General features: G+C 41.1%; 1 protein-coding gene across 1 annotated transcript in view; it reads left to right on the forward strand.

Annotated features, from left to right (window-relative positions):
- PRKX (protein kinase cAMP-dependent X-linked catalytic subunit) overlaps positions 1–14,294 on the forward strand; it is an 88,730-nt gene extending 74,436 nt beyond the window's left edge. The window contains exons 6-9 of the mRNA XM_084844267.1: positions 3,471–3,528; positions 5,384–5,461; positions 8,862–9,011; positions 9,519–14,294. Of these exons, the coding sequence (XP_084700393.1) occupies positions 3,471–3,528; positions 5,384–5,461; positions 8,862–8,987 (262 nt within the window). The 3' untranslated portion in view covers positions 8,988–9,011; positions 9,519–14,294. The remainder of the gene's footprint in view (positions 1–3,470; positions 3,529–5,383; positions 5,462–8,861; positions 9,012–9,518) is intronic.
- The last annotated feature ends 9,790 nt before the right edge of the window (positions 14,295–24,084 follow it).

The raw sequence follows: 24,084 nt of genomic DNA on the forward strand, positions 1-24,084 counted from the left end.
CGCATAACAATAAATGTGTTCTACGTCAGCAACAGAAAATTATGGATATTCATGCCAACACTGCCTACATATAATCACTTACTTTGTCATGGGGAGTGGACAACAACAATTCCTGACTATTTTTAAAAATTATCCGTGTTTTTCAGAATTTTCCAGAGTACAATCCCTCTGTCCCACCTTCAGGCTCTTCAGCCTTCCCCACCCTGGTGCCTTCCAGGTGTGTCAGACTGCAACTCCCATCATTCACGGCCATTGGCCATGCTGTCTGGGAATGATGAGAGTTGCAGTCCTACACCAGGAGGTCACTAGGTCAAGTAAGGCTGCCTTAGTCTTTATTATAACTAAAGTACTGGACAAGATACTCCACAGCCAATAAAGCAAACCACGCAAACACACTTGCCCACCAAAGCTGATTAACACATGTGAAAAGGCAACAGAACTCCCACAATATAACGTTGTTATGTTGGTTTTACAGGGCAGTTGCCAGTTGAGCAGTGTACAAATCTAATAAATACATCAAGTCTGTCTCTTGCATGGCTTTTCTTGTTTTGTACTGGCATCCTCATGTTCTTGAGTTTTGATGATTAAATATAAACATGCCCCATTTTCAGACTGCCCTCATAATTGTGGAGTTTGGGGCTATATCTGTATCAAATCTCAATTTCCTGAGTAGTGTGACTATATTTTGGAATGTACTTTGGGTCCTCTTGTTTTTAGGAGAGATGGAAAAAAATCAATTTTTAAAATTTGCTAGTAACATAAAGGAAATAGTATCACTTTCAAGGGTTCAAATATTAGCAGCAGACCTTTTTTCTCAGTCTGCTGTGAGTTTTGCCATAAGGAGTTCTTGAAGTAGCAATACTGAAACTACAACAAATTAAGAACATTAAAAAAAAAAAACCTAGATGCAGATTTGTTGGAAGTGGATTCAGACTTCCAAAGTAGAATTGACTTATAGCTATGCAAAATGCATCCAGGAACAATTTATCATTTTTAAATGCCCTTTTTGTCTTCTTTTAAAAAAATGTTACAGAGCTTGCTATTTAATATTTTGGAAAACAAACAATGCATTGGGGAAATGCACAGCATGCACAAAGGAAACAATCTGCTTGATAAGTCAAAGCAGTAGAATTGCTTTGCAGCTTTATGGACGTTTGCTTAAACAGTGTGCTGTTGAATCCAGTCCTGTCTGGACTATAGCTCTAAGCCCAATTCACACTTAGCAGTGGTGTGAGTTAACTACCCTATGACTTTTTCCCATATCTATCTGTAAACATTTAGATATAATAATCACCTGGGCAAGATCGATTGTGTGGTTCATCCCCATGCCATCTGGAATAAAAAAATGTTTGTAACGCAGACCTGTCCCCATAGTGTCTGTTTCTGTAAGAAAACTACAATATAGCAGCTGTGGCGCCACCTAGTCTACTGCACATCTTTCCTGGTCCCCAAAAGATGAAGCCAGGGCAATATCCTGGCTAATTAGCTCATTCTTTTTCAATTAGTCCATTTCTTTTAATTATCACTTCCTAGCCCAAAATGTGTTGAGGATGTCTTCCTGTCCATGTGAAATGTTTGTGATCGGTGAAACAGGTTAGGCAATCCCCTCACCCCAGATAAATCATAACAAAAAGGGACTAGACCCCCTATATTTTTTTGTCACCATATGACATCTCTGGTCATGCAAAGATGCTGCACATTGACAGTGTCTGTATCTTTTTGACAAAACAAAGACATTTGTTGTATCTTCCTTTAAGTGGTTAATGTAGTTTAGCAAATTTTGTACTATGGTTTTATTTTCAAAAGTACTTGCCTACTTTCCCTTATTCCCTTATTATATTCCTTAATAAATACTTACCTTGAAATCAAATTATTAGCCTTTAAGTCACAGGGAAGTTAAAAAAGAGAGGATGGGCTGAGGCATGACCAGCTGGAGACTGGGAGTTTGGGCAGCAGTCCCCCTTACTTCCAAGCAAAATGGCCTTACATTGGGAGAAGCATACTCACTCTTTTCTCGGGCTGACAAAGGCAGCATGGTGGCAGCTTTAAAAAAAGGTGAAGGACACATTGCCAGTGGTCTGCCAGGGTTGGTGCTGAAACAAATATTACTGCATCATTACAGTAGCGTTTAGATGATTCTATTTGCCCAGCCCAAGTGGTTTACTTTATCCAAATATTTCCATAGCAATGTGAGAAAAAGCAATGGAAAAGGGGGCTTTCCCACTGATACTGTCAGGCTGAACTGAGTCTTAGTGGCTAGTTCAGGGCAGATATTTAATGTACATACTTCTGTCATACATTAAATTCCACAAGACTCTAATATAGTCAGTATGCTCGGACTTTTAAGTAATTAATTTTAAGTAGAGCTGAGCCGAACTTTCATTAGATCTGATTTTCATATTGGAAGTTGCATGTTTGGGGTTGGGGGACCTTTCATGCAACACCTACACAACCCATATCAAAATTGAAAGTTTTATTTGTTTTCTGTCCAAGTCCTGGACACCACTTATTGTTTAAGTGTGTTTATTGTACAAAGGCTCTGCAGACTTCTTTTCAGAGCTCCAAAAACTGTGCAATCCCTGAGCTAGTCCATAGGGCACAGCTCAGGGAAGCTCCCAAGCATAGGAAGCAAGGGAGATGTACAATCACTGAGCTTCTCTGAAGCTTTGGGAAGCTTCCCAATGTAAACCAAAGCTTGAGCAGAATCTCATTAGATTACATGAAGGACCTCTGCCTTAGTTTTAGCTCAGTCGGGTTAGGGAGCTCACCCGTCCATGGCCAGGCCAGAGAAGTTTGCGGATTGCATGGACTGTAGAGCTCCCTTGTACGTTAGCTTGGAGACTACAAAATGTTCTTGGAACCATAAAAACCCATCCTTTGGGTACTCTTGTGCACTTCTGTTAGTGTCCAGAACTTAGGAGGAAAGAATAGGTGCAATTTTTAGGAGTCCACTGAAGGGCACTGAAGAAGACTTCTTGATTATTATGAAAGCAAAAACAAAACTCAGAAGACTGTTTTGACTCAGCTCTCTTTTCTTTTCTTTTCTTTTCTTTAAAGAGGAGCAACAGCAAAGAGTGAGAAAGGATGGAATATTGTGTGTGGCTGAGAAATGATTTTTTAAAAACCCCACACAGCCAGTGGCTGCTGTATGTTTAAGATACATATTTGAAAGGCCAATTAATCACACTGGATGTTGACAAAATGATTTGAGTGGATCCATGAAGAATTCAGTACTTAGTGAACATATACTTGCCTCCCTACGTGTTTGCTTTGCTACTCAATTTACAGTTACTGTGCCATCACATCACAGTCCAAAGCGTGTTGAAAGGTGGATTTATTGCTCACTCCTTTTTCCCCACCTCCAGTTACCTATATTGGAAGTGTCTTCCTATACTTGCCATTTCTTTTCAGTCAAAAGATAATGAGTACATGAAAAATGTGTGCTTTGTATTCTTTTCTCACTTGTCCAGGGATCTTATTAAAAAGCTTCTTGTGGTTGACAGAACAAGACGGCTAGGGAACATGAAGGTATGTTTTAAATATTAAAAAGTTATTTTAATCTCTGCACATTCAAACCATTACATAAATGTATTGCTTGGCTTCAATTTACAGAAATGCTTTTCTGTTTAATAGCAAATTCTAATATATTAGGATCTGAGGGCAAAAGAGAAGGTCTTACTAACATTTCCATAATTCTGGGAAAGCTGCAAGACGCTTCATTTGAGCCTTGGGTGAATTACTTTCTGTATCTGATAAACATCTAGCAATGCAGCATTTCCAGTTTAAATGTAAAAATGAGATGAGTGTTCAGGTTTATGTGAGGCCTGTTGCAATAACAAGGCCTCAGTGGCTGGTATATTGTTGTTTCTGTAAGTATTTCCATCTGGCTACAGAAACAGAATTATGTATTAAGCGATAAATAGGTTTTTCCCCTGAAGGAAGCAGGTTTTTACTTAGAGAGCAATCCTATGGGGACCCTGGGTGAGGTCCCAGGGACCATAGGACAGCTCGGAAAATCCTTCCAAAGTTGGAGACAGCACTCTGACCTAGTCAGAGTGGATCCCAAGTCCCTCCCCCTCACAGCCAGTGCAGAAAGAAATGCATCAGCTGCCTCCAACGTCAGAAAAGCAACTGAGGAGGAGAAGGAAAGGCGGCATTCTGGTGGGCAGGGAGGGGAGGAGACCAGAGAAGCCAGGATACAAGGCAAAGATTGCCTCTACAGCTCCTCCCTCTCTGCTGGCTTCATCCTGGAAGGACATAAAAAACTGGAAAGCCTCTGGGTTAGGGGCTTCTGAGCAGTGAGGGTGCTCGATAGAATTGCACCCTTAATCTCATAGTTTTTGTTCACAACAAAACAATTGACACCAATCTTCAAACACTAGAGTAGCCTAATAGTGCCATTTTTGGTAGAAAGGCAGGGTACAAGTCAAATAAATAAATATGAATACTCCTATAATAATGGTATGCATCTGTCAGCCTTTCAGTTGCCATTATAGATGCCAACAAAATTGTATGGATGTGAGCAATCCAAGCACTTTGTCCTCTGATCTTGTGCTTAGAGGGAATAAGTAACGTTTAAAATAAATTTAACAGTATTTCTTGTTTTAAAAAATACCAATCAGCAGAACATTAAAAAAAAAATAAAACACTTTGTGTGTCACTGTAGTACACTAGGTAGAGTAGTGGAAATTTAGATCCCTGATGAGCCATGAAGGTTGCAAATTTCCTTCAGATTCTACAGCATGCACTGAAAAGGCCACATGAGCTTCTCATTCTTCTCATATAATGTCTGAAGGGGAATCCATGTAGATGCACAAGTTGTGTCTCTTGGGGATAGTGTTAGAATATCCCACAAGCAATCCCTTCTGAATGCCTTCTTCTGCTGGATTTAGGTAGTTACTAAGGAGACTCTGGGTTCTCAAAAAACAATACTCCCATAGTAAACCATTTTAAATCTGAGACCAGTTTCAAATGCTTGTAATATAGCATGAGGGAGGGACTGCTCCTTAAAAAAAATACAAAGATCAATATGAATGCACAGCCCTTGCCTATGTCTAAGATAGCATTTTAGCTCTCAACTCTGATCTGGCAATGTGAATTGGGGGTTTAAAAAAAAAACACCTAAATTGTTGCCAGTATGTAAAAGGATGATTTATGAATAATGGAATCAATATTTGGTATGAAAGACACTACTGTGAAATCCAGTATCTGAGACAACACCAGAAAAATTGGTCAACTTATAAGATGTGCATTAGATGCATGGAATGTGCTCTCAAAATACACGTCGGAGAAATCACCTTGGATCACTGCAGCTTACTGATTTTGTGCTATATTGTATTCTGGCACTTCCTAGCCCTGAATTTATACTTTGATTTTTCAAAAGAATGGAGCTGACGATGTGAAGAGGCACCGATGGTTTAGGTCTGTAGACTGGGATGCTGTACCACAGAGAAAATTAAAGGTGAAGTGGACAAAAACACATTCTGCTTTGGGGAGAATGAATTCATGATACATTTGTTTCATTTGAGTCATTTGTAGTTTTGAAAATTCTGTTTGAAAGATTATCATAGAATTATAGTATACAGTGAAGATAATTCAGTCCAGTTCCTTGCATTAAAGCTTAGAGTCTTCACACCAAATCTTTCTAAGAACTATTTTAGGATTATAATGTGCAACAAGCAGTGAGTGACAGGACTGATCAGCCAAGTAATTCTACCAGCCTTCCTCAGCCTGGTACCCTCTAGCTGTGTTGGACTACAACTCAAGTTCGCTCCCTCTCTGCTGTCCTTCCGCCAGCAGGCAAAGATGGCTTTGTACAAAAAGGCCTTTGGCCTTTTACTAGGTCTGCTGGGCTGGTTGCTGTTTTTATTTTTTATTCTGTAATTGTTATGTTTTTAATGTATTTTAATGTGTTTTATTCTAATCAATGTTAATTATGCCTATAAGCTGCCCTGAGTGCCATTTTTTGGTAGAAAGGCAGGGTACAAATCAAATAAATTAAAAAAAATTACTCTTAGATATCTAAAACCCAAGTCAGGTAATGTGAGCTGTTGTTACAGCATGTAAATAAGGAAAAAGCAGGAAAAGAAATAAAAACTTTTAGACTCAGCTTCACTTGTTGTTGTTGCTCAGTTGTTCAGTCGTGTCCGACTCTTCGTGACCCCATGGACCATAGCACGCCAGGCCTTCCTGTCCTGCGCTCTCTCCCGGAGTGTGCTCAAGTTCATATTCATTGCATCGGTGATGCTATCTAGCCATCTCATCCTCTGCTGTCCCATTCTCCTTTTGCCTTCAGTCTTTCCCAGCATCAGGGTCTTTTCCAGAGAGTTTTCTCTTCGCATTAGGTGGCCAAAATATTTGAGCTTCAGCTTCAGTATCTGTCCTTCCAATGAGCAGTCAGGGTTGATTTCCTTTAGTATGGACTGATTTGACCTCCTTGCAGTCCAGGGGACTCGTAAGAGTCTTCTCCAGCACCACAGTTCGAAAGCATTAATTCTTCGGCGCTCAGCCTTCCTTATAGTCCAGCTCTCACAGCCATACATTACTACTGGGAAAACCATAGCTTTGATTAGACGGACCTTTGTCGGCAAGGTGATGTCTCTGCTTCTTACTATGCTGTCTAGGTTTGCCATAGCTTTCCTCCCAAGGAGCAAGCATCTTTTAATTTCATGGCTACAGTCACCGTCTGCGGTGATCTTGGAGCCCAAGAAAGTAAAATCTGTCACTGCTTCCATTTCTTCCCCTTCTATATGCCAGGAAGTGATGGGGCCAGATGCCATGATCTTCGTTTTTTTAATGTTGAGTTTCAAACCAGCTTTTGCACTCTCCTCTTTCACCCTCAACAAGAGGATCTTGAGATCCTCTTCGCTTTCTGCCATTAGGGTGGTATCGTCTGCATATCGGAGGTTGTTGATAATTCTCCCAGCAATCTTATTCTGACCTCTGATTCATCCAACCTGGCATTTCTCATGATGTACTCTGCATATAAGTTAAATAAGCAGGGCAACAATATGCAGCCTTGTCGTACTCCTTTCCCAATTTTGAACCAATCGGTTGTTCCATGTCTGGTTCTTACTGTTGCTTCTTGACCCTCGTACAGGTTTCTCAGGAGACAGGTAAGGTGGCCTGGTACTCCCATCACTTTAAGAATTTGCCAGAGTTTGTTGTGATCCACACAATCAAAGGCTTTAGCGTAGTCAATGAAGCAGAAATAGACATTTTTCTGGAATTCTCTTGCTTTCTCCATGATCCAACGAATGTTGGCAATTTGATCTCTAGTTCCTCTGCCTCTTCGAAACCCAGCTTGTACTTCCGGTAGTTCTCGGTTCGCATACTGCTGAAGCCTAGCTTGTAGGATTTTGAGCATCACCTTGCTGGCATGTGAAATGAGCGCAATTGTGCGGTAGTTTGAACACTCTTTGGCGTTGCCCTTCTTTGGAATTGGAATGTAAACTGACCTTTTCCAGTCTTGCGGCCATTGTTGAGTGTTCCAAATTTGTTGGCATATTGAATGCAGCACTTTAACAGCATCATTTTTTAGGATTTTAAATAGCTCAGCTGGAAGACTGTCATCTCCGCTAGCTTTGTTGTTACTAATGCTTCCTAAGGCCCACTTGACTTCACTTTCTAGGATGTCCGGCTCAAGTTCAGTGACCACACTATCACGGCTATCAGGGACATTCAGATCTTTCCTGTATAGTTCTTCTGTGCATTCTTTCCACCTCTTCTTAATCTCATCTGCTTCTGTTAGGTCCCTGCCTTCTTTGTCCTTTATCATGCCCGTCTTTGCACAAAACGTTCCCTTGAGATCTCCGATTTTCTTGAAGAGATCTCTAGTCTTTCCCATTCTGTTGTTTTCCTCAATTTCTTTGCATTGTTCCTTTAAGAAGGCCTTCTTGTCTCTCCTTGCTATTCTCTGGAATTCTGCATTCAGTTGGATATATCTTCCCCTTTCTCCCTTGCTTTTCGCTTCCCTTCTTTCCTCAGCTACTTGTAAAGCCTCATCAGACAGCCACTTGGCTTTCTTGCATTTCTTTTTCTTTGGGATGGATTTCGTTGCTGCCTCCTGAACAGTGTTACAGACCTCCGTCCATAGTTCCTCAGGCACTCTGTCTATCAGGTCTAATCCCTGAAATCTATTCCTCACCTCCACTGTGTATTCATCAGGGATATGATTTAGGTCATATCTGAGTGGTTTAGTGGTTTTCCCTATGTTCTTCAAGTTAAGCCGAAATTTTGCAACAAGAAGCTCATGATCTGAGCCACAGTCAGCTCCAGGTCTTGTTTTTACTGACTGTATAGAGCTTCTCCATCTTTGGCTGCAAAGGACATAATCAATCTGATTTCGATATTGACCATCTGGTGATGTCCATGTGTAGAGTCGCCTCTTGTGCTGTTGGAAAAGAGTGTTTGCTATGATCAGCGTGTTCTCTTGGCAAAACTCGATTAGCCTTTGTCCTGCTTCATTTTGTACACCAAGGCCATGCTTGCCTGTTATCCCAGTGATTTCTTGACTTCCTACTTTAGCATTCCAATCCCCTATGATGAAGAGGACATCTTTTTTTGGTGTTAGTTCGAGAAGGTGTTGTAGGTCTTCATAGAACCGATCAACCTCAGCTTCTTCGGCATCAGTGGTTGGGGCATAGACTTGAATTACTGTGATGTTGAATGGTTTGCCTTGGATTTGTACTGAGATCATTCTATCGTTTTTGAGATTGTACCCCAGTACTGCTTTTCCCACCCTTTTGTTGACTATGAGTGCTACTCCATTTCTTCTAAGGGATTCTTGCCCACAATAGTAGATATGATGGTCACCTGAATTAAATTTATTTAGACAAGATTATTTTTTCTTTTTCGTTCAGCCTCCTATAGTGCCGAAAGTATCAAATGATGGAGATACGTCTAATTTTGAAGCTTATCCTGAAGATGACTGGAACAAAACACCTCCTGTACCTCCTAAAGATTTAGAAATTTTCAAAAACTTTTAAGTCTGGGACACAGAACATACTAAGGTATTGGATATTCGGCCCCCATCACTACTATGTTTTTCTGTCTATAAAAACATCTATGATTTTTTTATATTGTTGTGTTAAAGTACAAGAATGTTCTACAGCATTAGAATGTTTCTAATACTTCCTCTGGTACTTTATAGAATCATATTCTAATTACTTTTCTTTTCCTTTTGGTTAAAAAAAAAGTCTTGACACCCTTTTTGACTGAAAGGCAATAAAAAAAATTAAACAATACTAATAATTCTCTTGCATTATTTTGGCTACTGTAACAAAGAGTGGGTGTGCCTTTTGTTGAGGTTTCATTAAGTATGAATACAACACACTATACTGTGGGGTTTGCTTTTATAGTATAAATTATTTATAAATTATATGATTATAGGAATTCTCCATTTCTACAGTTGGCAGTTAAGTTTGAAATCTGTTTTCCAGAACTTTAAATAATGAGGTGATTCAAATATTTATCACACTGAAATATCAACAAATTCAATACTTATTTTTATTTGCTAGAAACTGGAAGAAGATTGTGATAGCTCAGAACTGGAAAAGAAGATCTGAAAATATTACTGAAGAATTTCTTCAAAATGAATGAAAGAATGTTACTTCGTTATGCATAGTCTTTAAAGAAATAATGTTAAAAGTTGTGGAAGGGACAATACTTTTGTTTAGTTGTACAGATTTGGCATTAGTTCAGTAAAATAAAATACTGAAGTGCCTACCCTGAGATGTAGACATTTGAATTTGTTATAGGTTTTTTTTATTAAAGTTATTTTTAGTTTTGTTTCTTGCTATGCCCAAATCTTTTTTGCATAGTTATCTCATAGACTAACTTTATAAGTTTATACTAAGATTGTCCTTTAAAGCACAAATTAGTATATATGTATATAAAGAAATGGATACAGCTAAAGCACAGAAACTGTGCAGAAATGTAAATTTTGTACTTTACAGAGTCTATGGTTTTTATTCTTAAATGTTTTTCAAGATGCTCATTAGAAGTAAAATATCTTGAAATGATAAAAAGGTTTTTCAGCATCTTCTATACATTTTATAATTCTTTGTAAAAAGAAATATACACATAAATTTTGAGAAAATGTTAACATTTCCAGTGCATTACACCTGCAGCCATACTACTTGAAACTGAAAGATAAAAGGCCTTGTTGTATGTCTTTTTTTCCCCATTAGATTGTGCCATGTTTTCTTTAAGAAGTTACCTAAAATGATGTGTTTGCACATCATAATTCTTTTGTGACTGCAGACTTCATAACACGTGTTTTTTTTTAATTTCTTAAACATATGAAATCCTGGCAAAGTATATTTTGCAGCATATCTTGCTAGTAAGGGTAAGGTCTATTATGTAACTCTAGATTTACTTAGAATTGTTGAAGTTGCAGGGACTTGAAGGTCATCTAAACCAACCTCCTACCATAAGTGCATATTTGCACATGTATGTCCATCACTGAATAACTGCAACTTCAAGTTATGGCTTGATGTGTGAAACAGTCAGCAAAGATCAAGCAGCACCATCAGAGATTCCATGTTAACTGAAATCACTTCAGTGATGCTATTTATGTATGCAGTTGTGAGTTATCGTATGATAAGTCATCAGGTGATGAACATGCATATGTGAAGCAGGATCACCTCCATAGTAACCTTCTGCCCCTATAAAGCAGAACTGTTCATGCAACTTGTACTGCCAGAATAAACCAGACCATGTAGAATGTAAGAGTTGGGAGATGGAATATATATTTATCAGATACAGATATTTGTGCTGTTCAAATTTAGGACCATTACTAGGGCTTGAGCTTATCCAAGGTTACAGATGTTCTGTCTGTGTATTTCTGTACTTCTTAAAAAGTTGTTTTAAATTTTTAATTTAAATTTCTGATTATTCTCCCCCTGTTCTGTAAGTCTGTACCACTAACAGTCCCATACATACTTCTTTATAAATGTAAAAACATGTCCAGCTTTCTGTTCTATTCTGATCAGCATTCTCCAGAGGGTAGACCATGGCTGTGATCAGTTGAACCCAAATCATTCCAAAAATTGCAGATTTCACTTTTTGTAGAGACAAGAATGTGTTTCTAGGCTGCATCGTGGAAACCATGAGCAGTAAAACATGGAGATAGTGTGTAGTGGTAGGCCTTGCAATTTGCAGTGGGTGAAACTTTACTTTTCACAGCAGCTTAATTTTCACCTACCCAGTATCAAATGAGTTCTCCATTTTCTTCTGTAATGTATGCTATTTGCAAGTAGCACAACTTATCTATCAGAGAACAAGTGGCTATTTGGCTGTTGCTACTTCTCCTGATTCTAAACACAGAGCATTTGTATGACTTACAAAATTCTTCCCAGAGTGAACCTGCCAAATTTGACTGTATTGAAGAATTTTGACATTTTGACTTGCTGTAAAGCATGTGTGGGAAATTTGTGGCCCTGCAGATGTTTCAGCCTACAACTCCCATCAGCCCTAGCCAGCATAGCTAATGGGGAAGGATGATGGGAGTTATGGGCCAAAACACCAGGAGGGACACAAGTTGCCCACCTCTGCTGTAAAGGAAGATCCCTGCCAATAGAATATTTCTGTTGTTTGTTCCCAATCTGTGCAGTTTAAACTGTTGGAACCATCCTAAGCAACAGAATGGATGCATACGCTAGCCAGTGTAAAATGTGGTGATCTGCTCTTCCATAAATTTATATACTCTGAGCTCCATTATATCAATAGCCTTTTTAAAATACTGCATTAGTGCTTCCAATAAGTGTTGTAGGTAACATACTGGAGCATGAGCTATTTAGATTAGAAATAAAGGTATATCGAGTCACTAGAATTCTAGTGTTGTTGATAGTTGATTCTAATTAAATACAGTGGGTTGTATTTAATGCTGGCTGCCCAACAAAGAAGCAGAAGCTGCTGGTGAAATGGATTTCTCATCTCTCCTGGCTGCTATCCTTACTGTTCTACAGCTATTAATTCAGCCTTCTAGTTCCATTGAGAAGCATTGATGCACTTCAGTAAAGGCTGCTAGAAATTTCAAACTGAACTTGCATGTTTAATTATTATAAACTGAACTTATACTATAAGTTCAGGAATTCACTTGGTTGACAAGTCACTGAAACCAAACTACTTCTAACTTCAGTTAGTATCCAGTTGTTGAAAAGGCATTTGCTATTTTGAAGCTGCTATAAAAGTTGAACAACAGAGTCGTGGCGCTCATTTGGCAAGTTAATGATCCATAGAAATCAATTGTATGCTGTAAATTAAATTTAATGCAGGAAGAAACTTTACCTTCAGTTGGATGAGTGACAGGTACATTTTAGAATATAGCTTCCCATAACATATGCAAAAATATAAAGAAGCTAATGTGATTCATCTGTTCACAAGGCACTATAATGCTAAGCATATATTGTGCCCTGAAGTTAGATACTTCCTCTACAGTTAATTTAGCAGTATACTACTAACCTGGAAATGTGAGGGGAGGAGCTTTAAAAAAGGGAGCTATGAACTAGTGCTATCATCTCTGGGTTGGATCCAGACTAAGTTAGTTGAACTTGAGCCTCATTGAAGCAAATGGAACAAGTCAGTCATGACTTGACTTAATCACCAATTAAATCAATAGGTGTTAAGTTCAGTGAACTGGGATGGACCTGCAGCTTTAGTCTGCTGTTTGGACAAGCACCAATGGGCACATGACTTCACATTTTCCCTGTGTGGCTTTCAAGTGTCAGGTTATATAATATATCTTGATTTTTTGTCCAATTTTGTACTCCCAACCTGTTTGTAAGCAACAGGTGCCCTGCCTGAAATTCTTATGTCAGACTCCGACAAAAATAAATGTAATTACACAGGAAATAAAATAAGCCTTTCTAGTATTTCTGAAATAATTTAAAAACAGTTAATTGCTGGACTTCCTTGTCATTAATTTTTACTAATTATTCTCTGAAAGGATATACCTTTGCTGTATGACATTCTCTATTTCAAGCTTCTGAAATCATAGTTTTATTAACTACTGCCTTTTTGGAACTGTTTTTTTTCCTACAGCATTGAACAAAAGGTGTAACTGCACCTATTTCATTCACTATTGCAGCCTTATGTTGTTTTATTTTGAATTCTTTAGATTATTTTAGCACAACTAACAGTGAGACCTTTAGCCCACTGGCAATGGGCTTTGTGTGGTAGAATGGTACAAATGCCCCTTCCCACAACCATGCATTTCATGTGAACACCTGATCTCTATGATCCTTCAGAATATAGCATGATATTATGCATAATTGTCATCAAAGCAGTTGCCATTAAACACACAGCAATTGTGCATTTGAGAATGGGCAGTCACAATGAATGATATTCCCAAACTTCATTATGAAGTTAATTTGCACTTGCATTTTTGCTATATCATACAAGCTGTACATAAGGCCATCATTCTACTGGGAATCTATAGAATAAGGCACCAAGTAAACCCTCACAACAAATTGGTAGTGCATATCAGGCTTATAAAAACATGTTCAAATACCAAAAATCGAATGCCCCAGCTCCCTATTGATTTATTTTTATTAGAACTAATCATCATAGTTATGTTATCATTGTTGGATTCCCTTTTTTCACATCAGAAGAAAGGTTTTGTGATGGACCAATAGATGAAACCAAAATAAATTTTCTCTAGGACCTTTCTAAATTGCCTGCTATAAAGTTATAATGTGGATCATTGGCATAATTTTTTAACCAAATATGATACAGTATAATTTAAAAGGGGCAAGCCATAGATTGTCCTGTAAATTTGCTTAATTTAATGAAAGCTTATGCTGTTGTGTTTTAACCAAGGTGATCTGCAGTAGAAGAGCAATTTTTATCTATTAAAATGTAGGTACTAAACTATCTTTATTGGATGAGCAGATCTTGGAAAGCAAATAAGAGGTGGAATATAGCAAGCTGATCATCTTGCCATATGGGAGAATTAAGGTTTAGTGCTTCCTATATTACAGAATTTTTCAGCTTTCAAGAACTGTAGCATGATTTCTTTGTACTGTACTGTGTACAGATTTCCTATGTTATGCACTTTTCTATGGCAAACATGACAGCTTTATAAATATTCTGTTGTACAGTAAGTAAAGGATAGTTACATCTATGTAAAAAAACAAATTGAGCAGGTATGACTTCCAACGCGGACTTGGACTGATGTCAGAGAAGTTGCTTGCTAGTTCTACGTCGTGTGTATAATATGTACTGTACAAATACATAAGTCAGTCCTCATTGCACAATGAAAATCACTGTGATCTGTAAATAAAACTTAGTCCAAAAACACTTCTGTTTAATTTTATATCATCAAATAGCTTAACAATTCTGAAATTATTACACAGAACCTTTAAACATTTTTGTTAACATATAATTTGATTCAATGAATCAGGGATTTCTGTCCCAGCTTCTGGTGTAGGAAAATGTCTTCAAGTGTTTTAAATCTCAAGCCCGCATACAGTTGGTGCTTCACAAACCATAATGCCTGATCAGGATTCTTAAAATGCCTGATAAGGATGGATTAATCCTTCTAGAACAGGGGTGGACAATGTGTATGCCAAAATATCTGGAGGGCCACAACTCCCATGATCCCTCACCATTGGCTATGCTGGGTTGGGCTGATGGGAGTTGTAGACCAAAACATCTGGAGGGGCACAAGTTGCCCACCCCTGTTCTAGAAGTTCCTTCAGTTAGGTCAGGAGTGGGGATTGGGGAACATGTGGCCCCAATGTTGGTGATCTGCAACTCCCATCAGTATTAGCCAGCATAGCCAATAGTGAGGAATTATGGGAACTGCAGTCCAATAATAACTGAAGGACCATACTTTCTCATGCCTGAGTTAGATAAAATATATTGATTCAGACCCTATTATAAGATCAGATCTGCTGATCTGGAAGCTTCTGTGTGCATTGTCATTTGGTGTCATACAGATTTTAAAAGTAATGTTTTAAATAAATGTTCATGAAATATCAAAGAAGTACCTGGAGGAGTGTGGAAAGTAAATGTTAAAATTATTCTTACATCTCAGCAGAGCTGGACAGCATATTTCACTATCTGCAACATTTATGTTGCCTTTCATTTCTTTACCTTGTAAATCTTTTCTCTCTCTCTAGAAGATCATTTGAATAATTGTCATGAAGTGGTAACTGTCAACTGAGTTTGCCAGCTGAAGTAACAAGGTTTATATTTAAGAGTTAGACCTATGGTACATGTCTTTAGCAGTCAAGAAGCTTTGATGGTGTAGTAGCTGGAGTGTTTACTTGGATATGGGCAGCACTGGTTCCAGGTTTTGATGGCTCTTGGGCAAGACACCCTCAATGGGCCCCCTTCCTCACTTGAGTCTGTCTTCCCACCATCATGTTCACTAGTTGCTGTTCCTCCTTCTTTCGCATTATTGTTACAACCTGCTTAAATGGCAAGCAAAGAGCCAGTGAGCAAGAAGGCAGTGACATCTTTTGCTCCTCCTTCTCACATCACCATTGTCTGTGCCAGAGCGAGAGGCAGGTGAACAAGCAGGTTGCAATGCGAGGAGGAGAAACTTGCAGGGGATCTTGTCAATTGACCCCTACTGGGGTGTGAGCCAAGTACAGTGCCTGACTATACTTACCTTTGATGCCAACCCTGGATATGAGGTTGTTCGTTGTTGTTCAGTCATTAAGTCGTGTCCGACTCTTCGTGACCCCATGGACCATAGCACGCCAGGCCTTCCTGTCCTCCGCTCTCTCCTGGAGCATGCTCAAGTTCATATTCATTGCATCAGTGATGCTATCTAGCAATCTCATCCTCTGCCATCCCCTTCTCCTTTTGCCTTCAATCTTTCCCAGGTCTTTTCCAGGGAGTTTTCTCTTCGCATTAGGTGGCCAAAATATTTGAGCTTCAGCTTCAGTATCTGTCCTTCCAATGAGCAGTCAGGGTTGATTTCCTTTTGGATGGACTGATTTGACCTCCTTGCAGTCCAGGGGACTCGTAAGAGTCTTCTCCAGCACCATAGTTCGAAGGCATAAATTCTTTGGCGCTCAGCCTTCCTTATAGTCCAGCTCTCACAGCCATATGTTGCTACTGGGAAAACCATAGCTTTGATTATATGAACCTTTGTTGGCAAGGTGATGTCTCTGCTTCTTACTATGCTGTCTAGGTTTGCCATAGCTTTCCTCCCAAGGAGCAAGCTTCTTTTAATTTCATGGCTACATTCACTAGGGATGTACGAAAGTCACTTACCTTTTTGAAGGGTGACATTCGTGGGGGGGGAGGCGCTCCGTCCCTCCCCCCTGAAATTCTGGCCAGCTGGCTGTGCTCTGCAGGGATTCTGCGGAGCCGTCGGCCAGCTCTGCCAGCGGCCGGACATCCGGCCGCTGGCTAGCAGGGATGCAAATGGTGGCGGCCGTAGCCACCGACGTTTGCGTCCCTGCAGTCAGCCGTGATAGGCTACGTAAATGTTTATGTAGCCTATCACGGCCAATTTAAAAGAAAAAAAAAACACGCGTAAGCAAATGGCGGCGCCCATGGGCGCCACCATTTGCGTTCCTTATTTTGGCACGTCTTAGTCTACATAAACATTTACGTAGACTAACACGGCGAAAATAAGGGGAACGCAAATAGCGTAGATGCTACGCTATTTGCGTTCCCCTTATTTTCGTCATCTTAGTCTACGTAAATGTTTACGTAGACTAAGATGTGCCAAAATAAGGAACACAAATGGCGGTGCCCATGGGCGCCACCATTTGTGTACGCGCGTTTTTTTTCTTTTAAATTGGCCGTGATAGGCTACGTAAACATTTATGTAGCCTATCACGGTGTTTTTTTTAAAAATCTAGCCGTGACAGGCTATGTAAATCTTTACGTAGCCTATCACGTTTTTTTGTTTTTGTTTTACTGGAAATGGCGGCGGCAGCCGGTCAGAAGACCGGCAGCCGGTCGGAAGACCGGCAGCCGCCAGAGCCGCCACCACCAGGAAGATCCGCCCAAGCTAAATCCCGTCCCGAGGGGGGGTAGGGGGGGCAGACCGTTCCGCCACCAATTTCGGGGGGCCGAATGTGCTGGCATTCGGCCTCCCCGAGATTCGTGGCAGAATTCTCTGACATCCCTAACAGTCACCATCTGCGGTGATCTTGGAGCCCAAGAAAATAAAATCTGTCACTGCTTCCATTTCTTCCCCTTCTATATGCCAGGAAGTGATGGGGCCAGATGCCATGATCTTCGTTTTTTTAATGTTGAGTTTCAAACCAGCTTTTGCACTCTCCACTTTCACCCTCAACAAGAGGCTCTTTAGATCCCCTTCGCTTTCTGCCATTAGGGTGGTATCGTCTACATATCGGAGGTTGTTGATAATTCTCCCGGCAATCTTTGTTTTTTTGGCCAGATCTTTGGCCAGATGTGGCCTGTTTCCTGTGTACACCATGACCAATCAAGCAGATAAGAGGCCTGGAGGTGGTTCTGGCCATGCAGCTGCTTGTCAGCCATTCGTTCCATTACTTATGAGCCACCAACGATGGGTGTGTGTGTATGCCACTGGCTGTCCTTCCTGCATGGTTAGTGCCCCACTTTTGTCACACCCCTTGAATTACAGCTGAAAGTCCTGACTTCGCTCCCATCTGGGTGTGTTTCCTTTCAACTTCAATGTTGTGGTGTACAGAGGCCAACTGCCAAAACAGTTATCCTTGTTCCAAGATTTCTGGCCCTGACTGTATTGTTGTTACATTTGCATTTTGTAGCTGTTCACTGGAACTCCCCAACATGAGGTCCAAAGGGGTGTCCATGTGAGTGAAGGAGACCATCATTAGGCTGAGGAAACAAAATAAACCCATCAGAGAGATAGCAAAAACAGTGGGAGTGGCCAACACAACGGTTTGGAACATCCTGAAAAAGAAGGAATTAACTGGCAAGCTGAGCAACAGCAAAAGGCCTGGAAGACCATGGAAGACAACTAAAGTGGATGACCACAGAATTCTGCTCATGGTGAAGAGGAACTCTTTCACAACATCTAGCCAGGTCAAGAACGCGCTTGCGGAGATAGGCATGTCATTGTCAACACCTACAGTCAAGAGACGGCTTTATGAATGTAAATACAGAGGCTTCACAACAAGGTGCAATCCACTGGTAACGCTCAAGAACCGAAAGGCCAGATTAGTCTTTGCCAGCAAACACCTAAAAAAGCCTGCCCAGTTCTGGAATAAGATTCTTTGGACTGATGAAACCAAGATTAACTTGTACCAGAATGATGGGAAAAGTGTGGAGAAGGAAAGGAACAGCTCATGATCCAAAGCATACCACATCATCTGTCAAACATGGTGGAGGCAGTGTTATGGCATGGGCATGTATGGCTGCCAATGGAACCAGGTCACTGGTGTTCATTGATGACCTGACTGCTGATAAAGGCAGCAGGATGAATTCTGAAGTGTACAGGGCTATACTTTCTGCTCAGATTCAGCTGAATGCTGCCAAACTGATAGGACGCCGCTTCATATTGCAGATTGATAATGACCCAAAACATACAGCAAAAGCTACCCAAGAGTTTCTGAAGGCAAAGAAGTGGGATGTTCTTCAGTGGCCAAGTCAGTCGCCTGATCTCCACCCAACAGAGCATGCTTTTCACTTACTGAAGACAAGACTGAAGGCAGAAAGACCCACAAACAAGCAGCAGCTGAAGGCAGCTGCACTAAAGGCCTGGCAAAGCACCTTGAGGGAGGAAACTCAGCATTTGGTCATGTCCATGGGTTCCAGACTTCAGGCAGCCATTGACTGCAAAGGATTTTTATCCAGGTATTAAAGGCAACCCTTAAGTTTGAAATGATGTTGGTTTGTTCCATTACTTATGAGCCACCAACGATGGGGGGGGGGAGTATGCCACCGGCTGTACTTCCTGAATGATTAGTGCCCCACTTTAGTCAAACCCCTTGAATTACAGCTGAAAGTCCTGACTTTGCTCCCATCTGGGTGTGTTTCCTTTCAACTTCAATATGGTAGTGTACAGAGGCCAACTGCCAAAGCAGTTATCCTTGTTCTGATATTTCTGGCCCTGACTGTATGTCCCAAACAGCACAGTACACAATTTGTGATGTGTTTTTTCTCTGCTATGTAGGCCTCAACACTAAAATTAGGAAATCCACTGGGTTCTTCACATCAAGATGAAGGCTTCTCCTCCCTCAACTGTTACCTCCAGAACGATGGTCTTGTAGGCCCCTTCCAACCCTACTATTCTATGACTATACTATTCTATGATTTTCCAGCAGCCATTCCAGCAGGCTGTACTGAAGGAGACGAAAGGGAGAGCAGGGCCATTCCACCATGTCTTTTTAGATTGTAAGCCTGCAGGCAGGGACTGTCTTGTTTAATTGATCATATGTAAGCTGCTCTGGGTGACATTTTGGCTAAAGAGCAGCATAAAATACTTCAAATAAATTTGATGACCATCCTGTAATCCAACCTTGGCCAACCTGGTGCCCTCCAGATGGTTTGACCCAGTATTCCTGATCATTGGTGACAGTGGATGGGGCTGACGAGAGTAGATGTCCAAACAACAGTAGGGCACCAATTTGGAAAAGGCTGCTCTAATCAGCTGTTCAAACTAAAACATGGAGTAACTTTGTTCCTGTTCATGGTGGCGGTAAGTGCAGAACTAGAAAGGAATGAGATGGATCCCATCCTGTCTACATTAGTCTGTTGCACTCAAGGTATTTCAGGAAGGAGAGGGGCCATCCTGCACCTTCACAGGTCTTTAACTACCACTGCCATAAAGGAGACAAAGGGTTGTTGTTGTTGTTCAGTCGTTCATTCGTGTCCGACTCTTCGTGACCCCATGGACCATAGCACGCCAGGCCTTCCTGTCCTGTGCTCTCTCCCGGAGTGTGCTCAAGTTCATATTCATTGCATCCGTGATGCTATCTAGCCATCTCATCCTCTGCCGTCCCCTTCTCCTTTTGCCTTCAGTCTTTCCCAGCATCAGGGTCTTTTCCAGGGAGTTTTCTCTTCGCATTAGGTGGCCAAAATATTGGAGCTTCAGCTTCAGTATCTGTCCTTCCAATGAGCACTCAGGGTTGATTTCCTTTAGGATGGACTGATTTGACCTCCTTGCAGTCCAGGGGACTCATAAGAGTCTTCTCCAGCACCACAGTTCGAAAGCATCAATTCTTCGGCGCTCAGCCTTCCTTATAGTCCAGCTCTCACATCCATACATTACTACTGGGAAAACCATAGCTTTGATTAGACGGACCTTTGTCGGCAAGGTGATGTCTCTGCTTCTTACTATGCTGTCTAGGTTTGCCATAGCTTTCCTCCCAAGGAGCAAGCATCTTTTAATTTCATGGCTACAGTCACCGTCTGCGGTGATCTTGGAGCCCAAGAAAGTAAAATCTGTCACTGCTTCCATTTCTTTCCCTTCTATATGCCAGGAAGTGATGGGGCCAGATGCCATGATCTTAGATTTTTTTAATGTTGAGTTTCAAACCAGCTTTTGCACTCTCCTCTTTCACCCTCAACAAGAGGCTCTTTAGATCCTCTTCGCTTTCTGCCATTAGGGTGGTATCGTCTGCATATTGGAGGTTGTTGATAATTCTCCCAGCAATCTTAATTCCGACCTCTGATTCATCCAACCCGGCATTTCTCATGATGTACTCTGCATATAAGTTAAATAAGCAGGGTGACAGTATGCAGCCTTGTCGTACTCCTTTCCCAATTTTGAACCAATCGGTTGTTCCATGTCTGGTTCTTACTGTTGCTTCTTGACCCTCGTACAGGTTTCTCAGGAGACAGGTAAGGTGGTCTGGTACTCCCATCACTTTAAGAATTTGCCAGAGTTTGTTGTGATCCACACAATCAAAGGCTTTAGCGTAGTCAATGAAGCAGAAATAGACGTTTTTCTGGAATTCTCTTGCTTTCTCCATGATGCAGCGAATGTTGGCGATTTGATCTCTAGTTCCTCTGCCTCTTCAAAACCCAGCTTGTACTTCCGGTAGTTCTCGGTTCGCATACTGCTGAAGACTAGCTTGTAGGATTTTGAGCATCACCTTGCTGGCATGTGAAATGAGCGCAATTGTGCGGTAGTTTGAACACTCTTTGGCGTTGCCCTTCTTTGGAATTGGAATGTAAACTGACCTTTTCCAGTCTTGTGGCCACTGTTGAGTGTTCCAGATTTGTTGGCATATTGAATGCAGCACTTTAACAGCATCATCTTTTAGGATTTTAAATAGCTCAGCTGGAATACTGTCATCTCCGCTAGCTTTGTTGTTACTAATGCTTCCTAAGGCCCACTTGACTTCACTCTCTAGGATGTCCGGCTCAAGTTCAGTGACCACACTATCATGGCTATCAGGGACATTCAGATCTTTCCTGTATAGTTCTTCTGTGTATTCTTGCCACCTCTTCTTAATCTCATCTGCTTCTGTTAGGTCCCTGCCTTCTTTGTCCTTTATCATGCCCGTCTTTGCACAAAACGTTCCCTTGAGATCTCCAATTTTCTTGAAGAGATCTCTAGTCTTTCCCATTCTGTTGTTTTCCTCGATTTCTTTGCATTGTTCATTGAAGAAGGCCTTCTTGTCTCTCCTTGCTATTCTCTGGAACTCTGCATTCAGTTGGGTATATCTTCCCCTTTCTCCCTTGCTTTTCGCTTCCCTTCTTTCCTCAGCTACTTGTAAAGCCTCATCAGACAGCCACTTTGCTTTCTTGCATTTCTTTTTCTTTGGGATGGATTTCGTTGCTGCCTCCTGAACAATGTTACGGACCTCCGTCCATAGTTCCTCAGGCACTCTGTCTATCAGGTCTAATCCCTGAAATCTATTCCTCACCTCCACTGTATATTCATCAGGGATATGACTTAGGTCATACCTGAACGGTTTAGTGGTTTTCCCGACGTTCTTCAATTTAAGCCGAAATTTTGCAAGAAGCAGCTCATGATCTGAGCCACAGTCAGCTCCAGGTCTTGTTTTTACTGACTGTATGGAGCTTCTCCATCTTTGGCTGCAAAGGACATAATCAATCTGATTTCGATATTGACCATCTGGTGACGTCCATGTGTAGAGTCGCCTCTTGTGCTGTTGGAAAAGAGTGTTTGCTATGATCAGCGTTTTCTCTTGGCAAAACTCTATTAGCTTTTGTCCTGCTTCATTTTGTACACCAAGGCCATGCCTGCCTGTTATCCCGGTGATTTCTTGACTTCCTACTTTAGCATTCCAATCCCCTATGATGAAGAGGACATCTTTTTTTGGTGTTAGTTCTAGAAGGTGTTGTAGGTCTTCATAGAACCGATCAACCTCAACTTCTTCAGCCTCAGTGGTTGGGGCATAGACTTGAATTACTGTGATGTTGAATGGTTTGCCTTGGATTCGTACTGAGATCATTCTATCATTTTTAAGATTGTACCCCAGTACTGCTTTTCCCACCCTTTTGTTGACTATGAGTTCTACTCCATTTCTTCTAAGGGATTCTTGCCCACAATAGTAGATACGATGGTCACCTGAATTAAATTCGCCCATGCCTGTCCATTTTAGTTCGCTGATTCCCAAGATGTCGATGTTCAATCTTGCCATCTCATGTTTGACCACCTCCAGCTTACCTTGATTCATTGACCTTACATTCCAGGTTCCTAAACAATATTGTTCTTTACAGCATCGGATTTTCTTTTCACCACCAGACACATCCACAGCTGAGTGTCCTTTCGGGTTTGGCCCAGCCGCTTCACTCTTTCTGGCGCTACTTGGAAATACCCTCTGCTCTTCCCCAGTAGCATATTGGACACCTTCCGACCTGAGGGTCTCATCTTCCGGCGTCATATCTTTTAGCCTTGTGATACGTTCCATGGGGTTTTCTTGGCAAGAATACTGGAGTGGGTTGCCATTTCCTTCTCCAGTGGACCACATTTTGTCAGAACTCTCTGCCATGACCTGTCCGTCTTGGGTGGCCCTGCACGGCATAGCTTATGGCTTCACTGAGTTACGCAAGCCCCTTCGCCACAACAAGGCAGTGATCCATGAAGGGGGAGACAAAGGGACCTTTCACCTAATTTCTACTAGTTTATCAGCTCAGAGACAGCTATGAATTGGAAAGTCCCCACTTCAAATATTGCTTCTGCTGTGAACTCCTTAACTGGCCTTAGGCAAGCCACTCTTGGCTTCAGACCCCATCTGCAATATAGGGAAGAATAATAGTTATCTTCAGGATTGTTGTAAGGATTGTTGCTGTTCAGTCGTTCAGTCGTGTCCGACTCTTCGTGACCCCATGGACCATAGCACACCAGGCCTTCCTGTCCTGCGCTCTCTCCCGGAGCGTGCTCAAGTCCATATTCATTGCATCGGTGATGCTATCTAGCCATCTCATCCTCTGCCGTCCCCTTCTCCTTTTGCCTTCAATCCTTTCCAGCATCGGGGTCTTTTCCAGAGAGGATTACAGCTAGATAACAACATCAGAAGAGCCCTGCTGGATCAGACCAAGGGTCCATCTAGTCCAGCATTCTGTTCACACAGTGGCCAACCAGGCTGCCTGTGGCAAAACTGCAGGTAGGACATGAGTGCAATAACACCCTCCAGTTCATATTCCCACAGGCACACTTCCTCTGATACTGGAGACAGCATATCACCATCAGGAGGACTAGCAGCCGCTGATAGCCTTATCCTCAGTGGATCTGTGTAATTCCCTTAGACAAGACAATATATGTGTTCAAGAGCTTTGAACACTTGAAAAAGCTATACTGATGTTAAGTATTATTAATTTGAACAGTAAGGTTTAAGTTAAATATAAAATAGTTTTGCATTCTTTGGACAGATGTAAAGATATAAAAAAAGAATCATTTATCTGTGACTATCTGCTCTCTAATGTCAGTATCTATTATTTGCACAGACAGATGCTCCCTCTGCTCCATAAACAGGACCCTCTTTGAGTAAACATGGAGTTGGCAGTCTAAAGTCACATTTCTCAAGGATACATTTCTTTTAAAAACAGATATTGAGGGTAAAATCTGGCAGTAGAATAGTACCCCATGTACAGGGAATGAAAAGTGGTTATTAGATTGGCTGTTCCTCCTGGTCTAATTTAACAGTTCTCCATAAAGTAATACAACTTTTTTTCCTTGTCTTACTCCTACTT

Source organism: Heloderma suspectum, chromosome 3 (assembly GCF_057233095.1).
Source record: "Heloderma suspectum isolate Gila_16-S chromosome 3, 16-S_ref, whole genome shotgun sequence".
In the NCBI taxonomy this organism is placed as follows: domain Eukaryota; kingdom Metazoa; phylum Chordata; class Lepidosauria; order Squamata; family Helodermatidae; genus Heloderma; species Heloderma suspectum.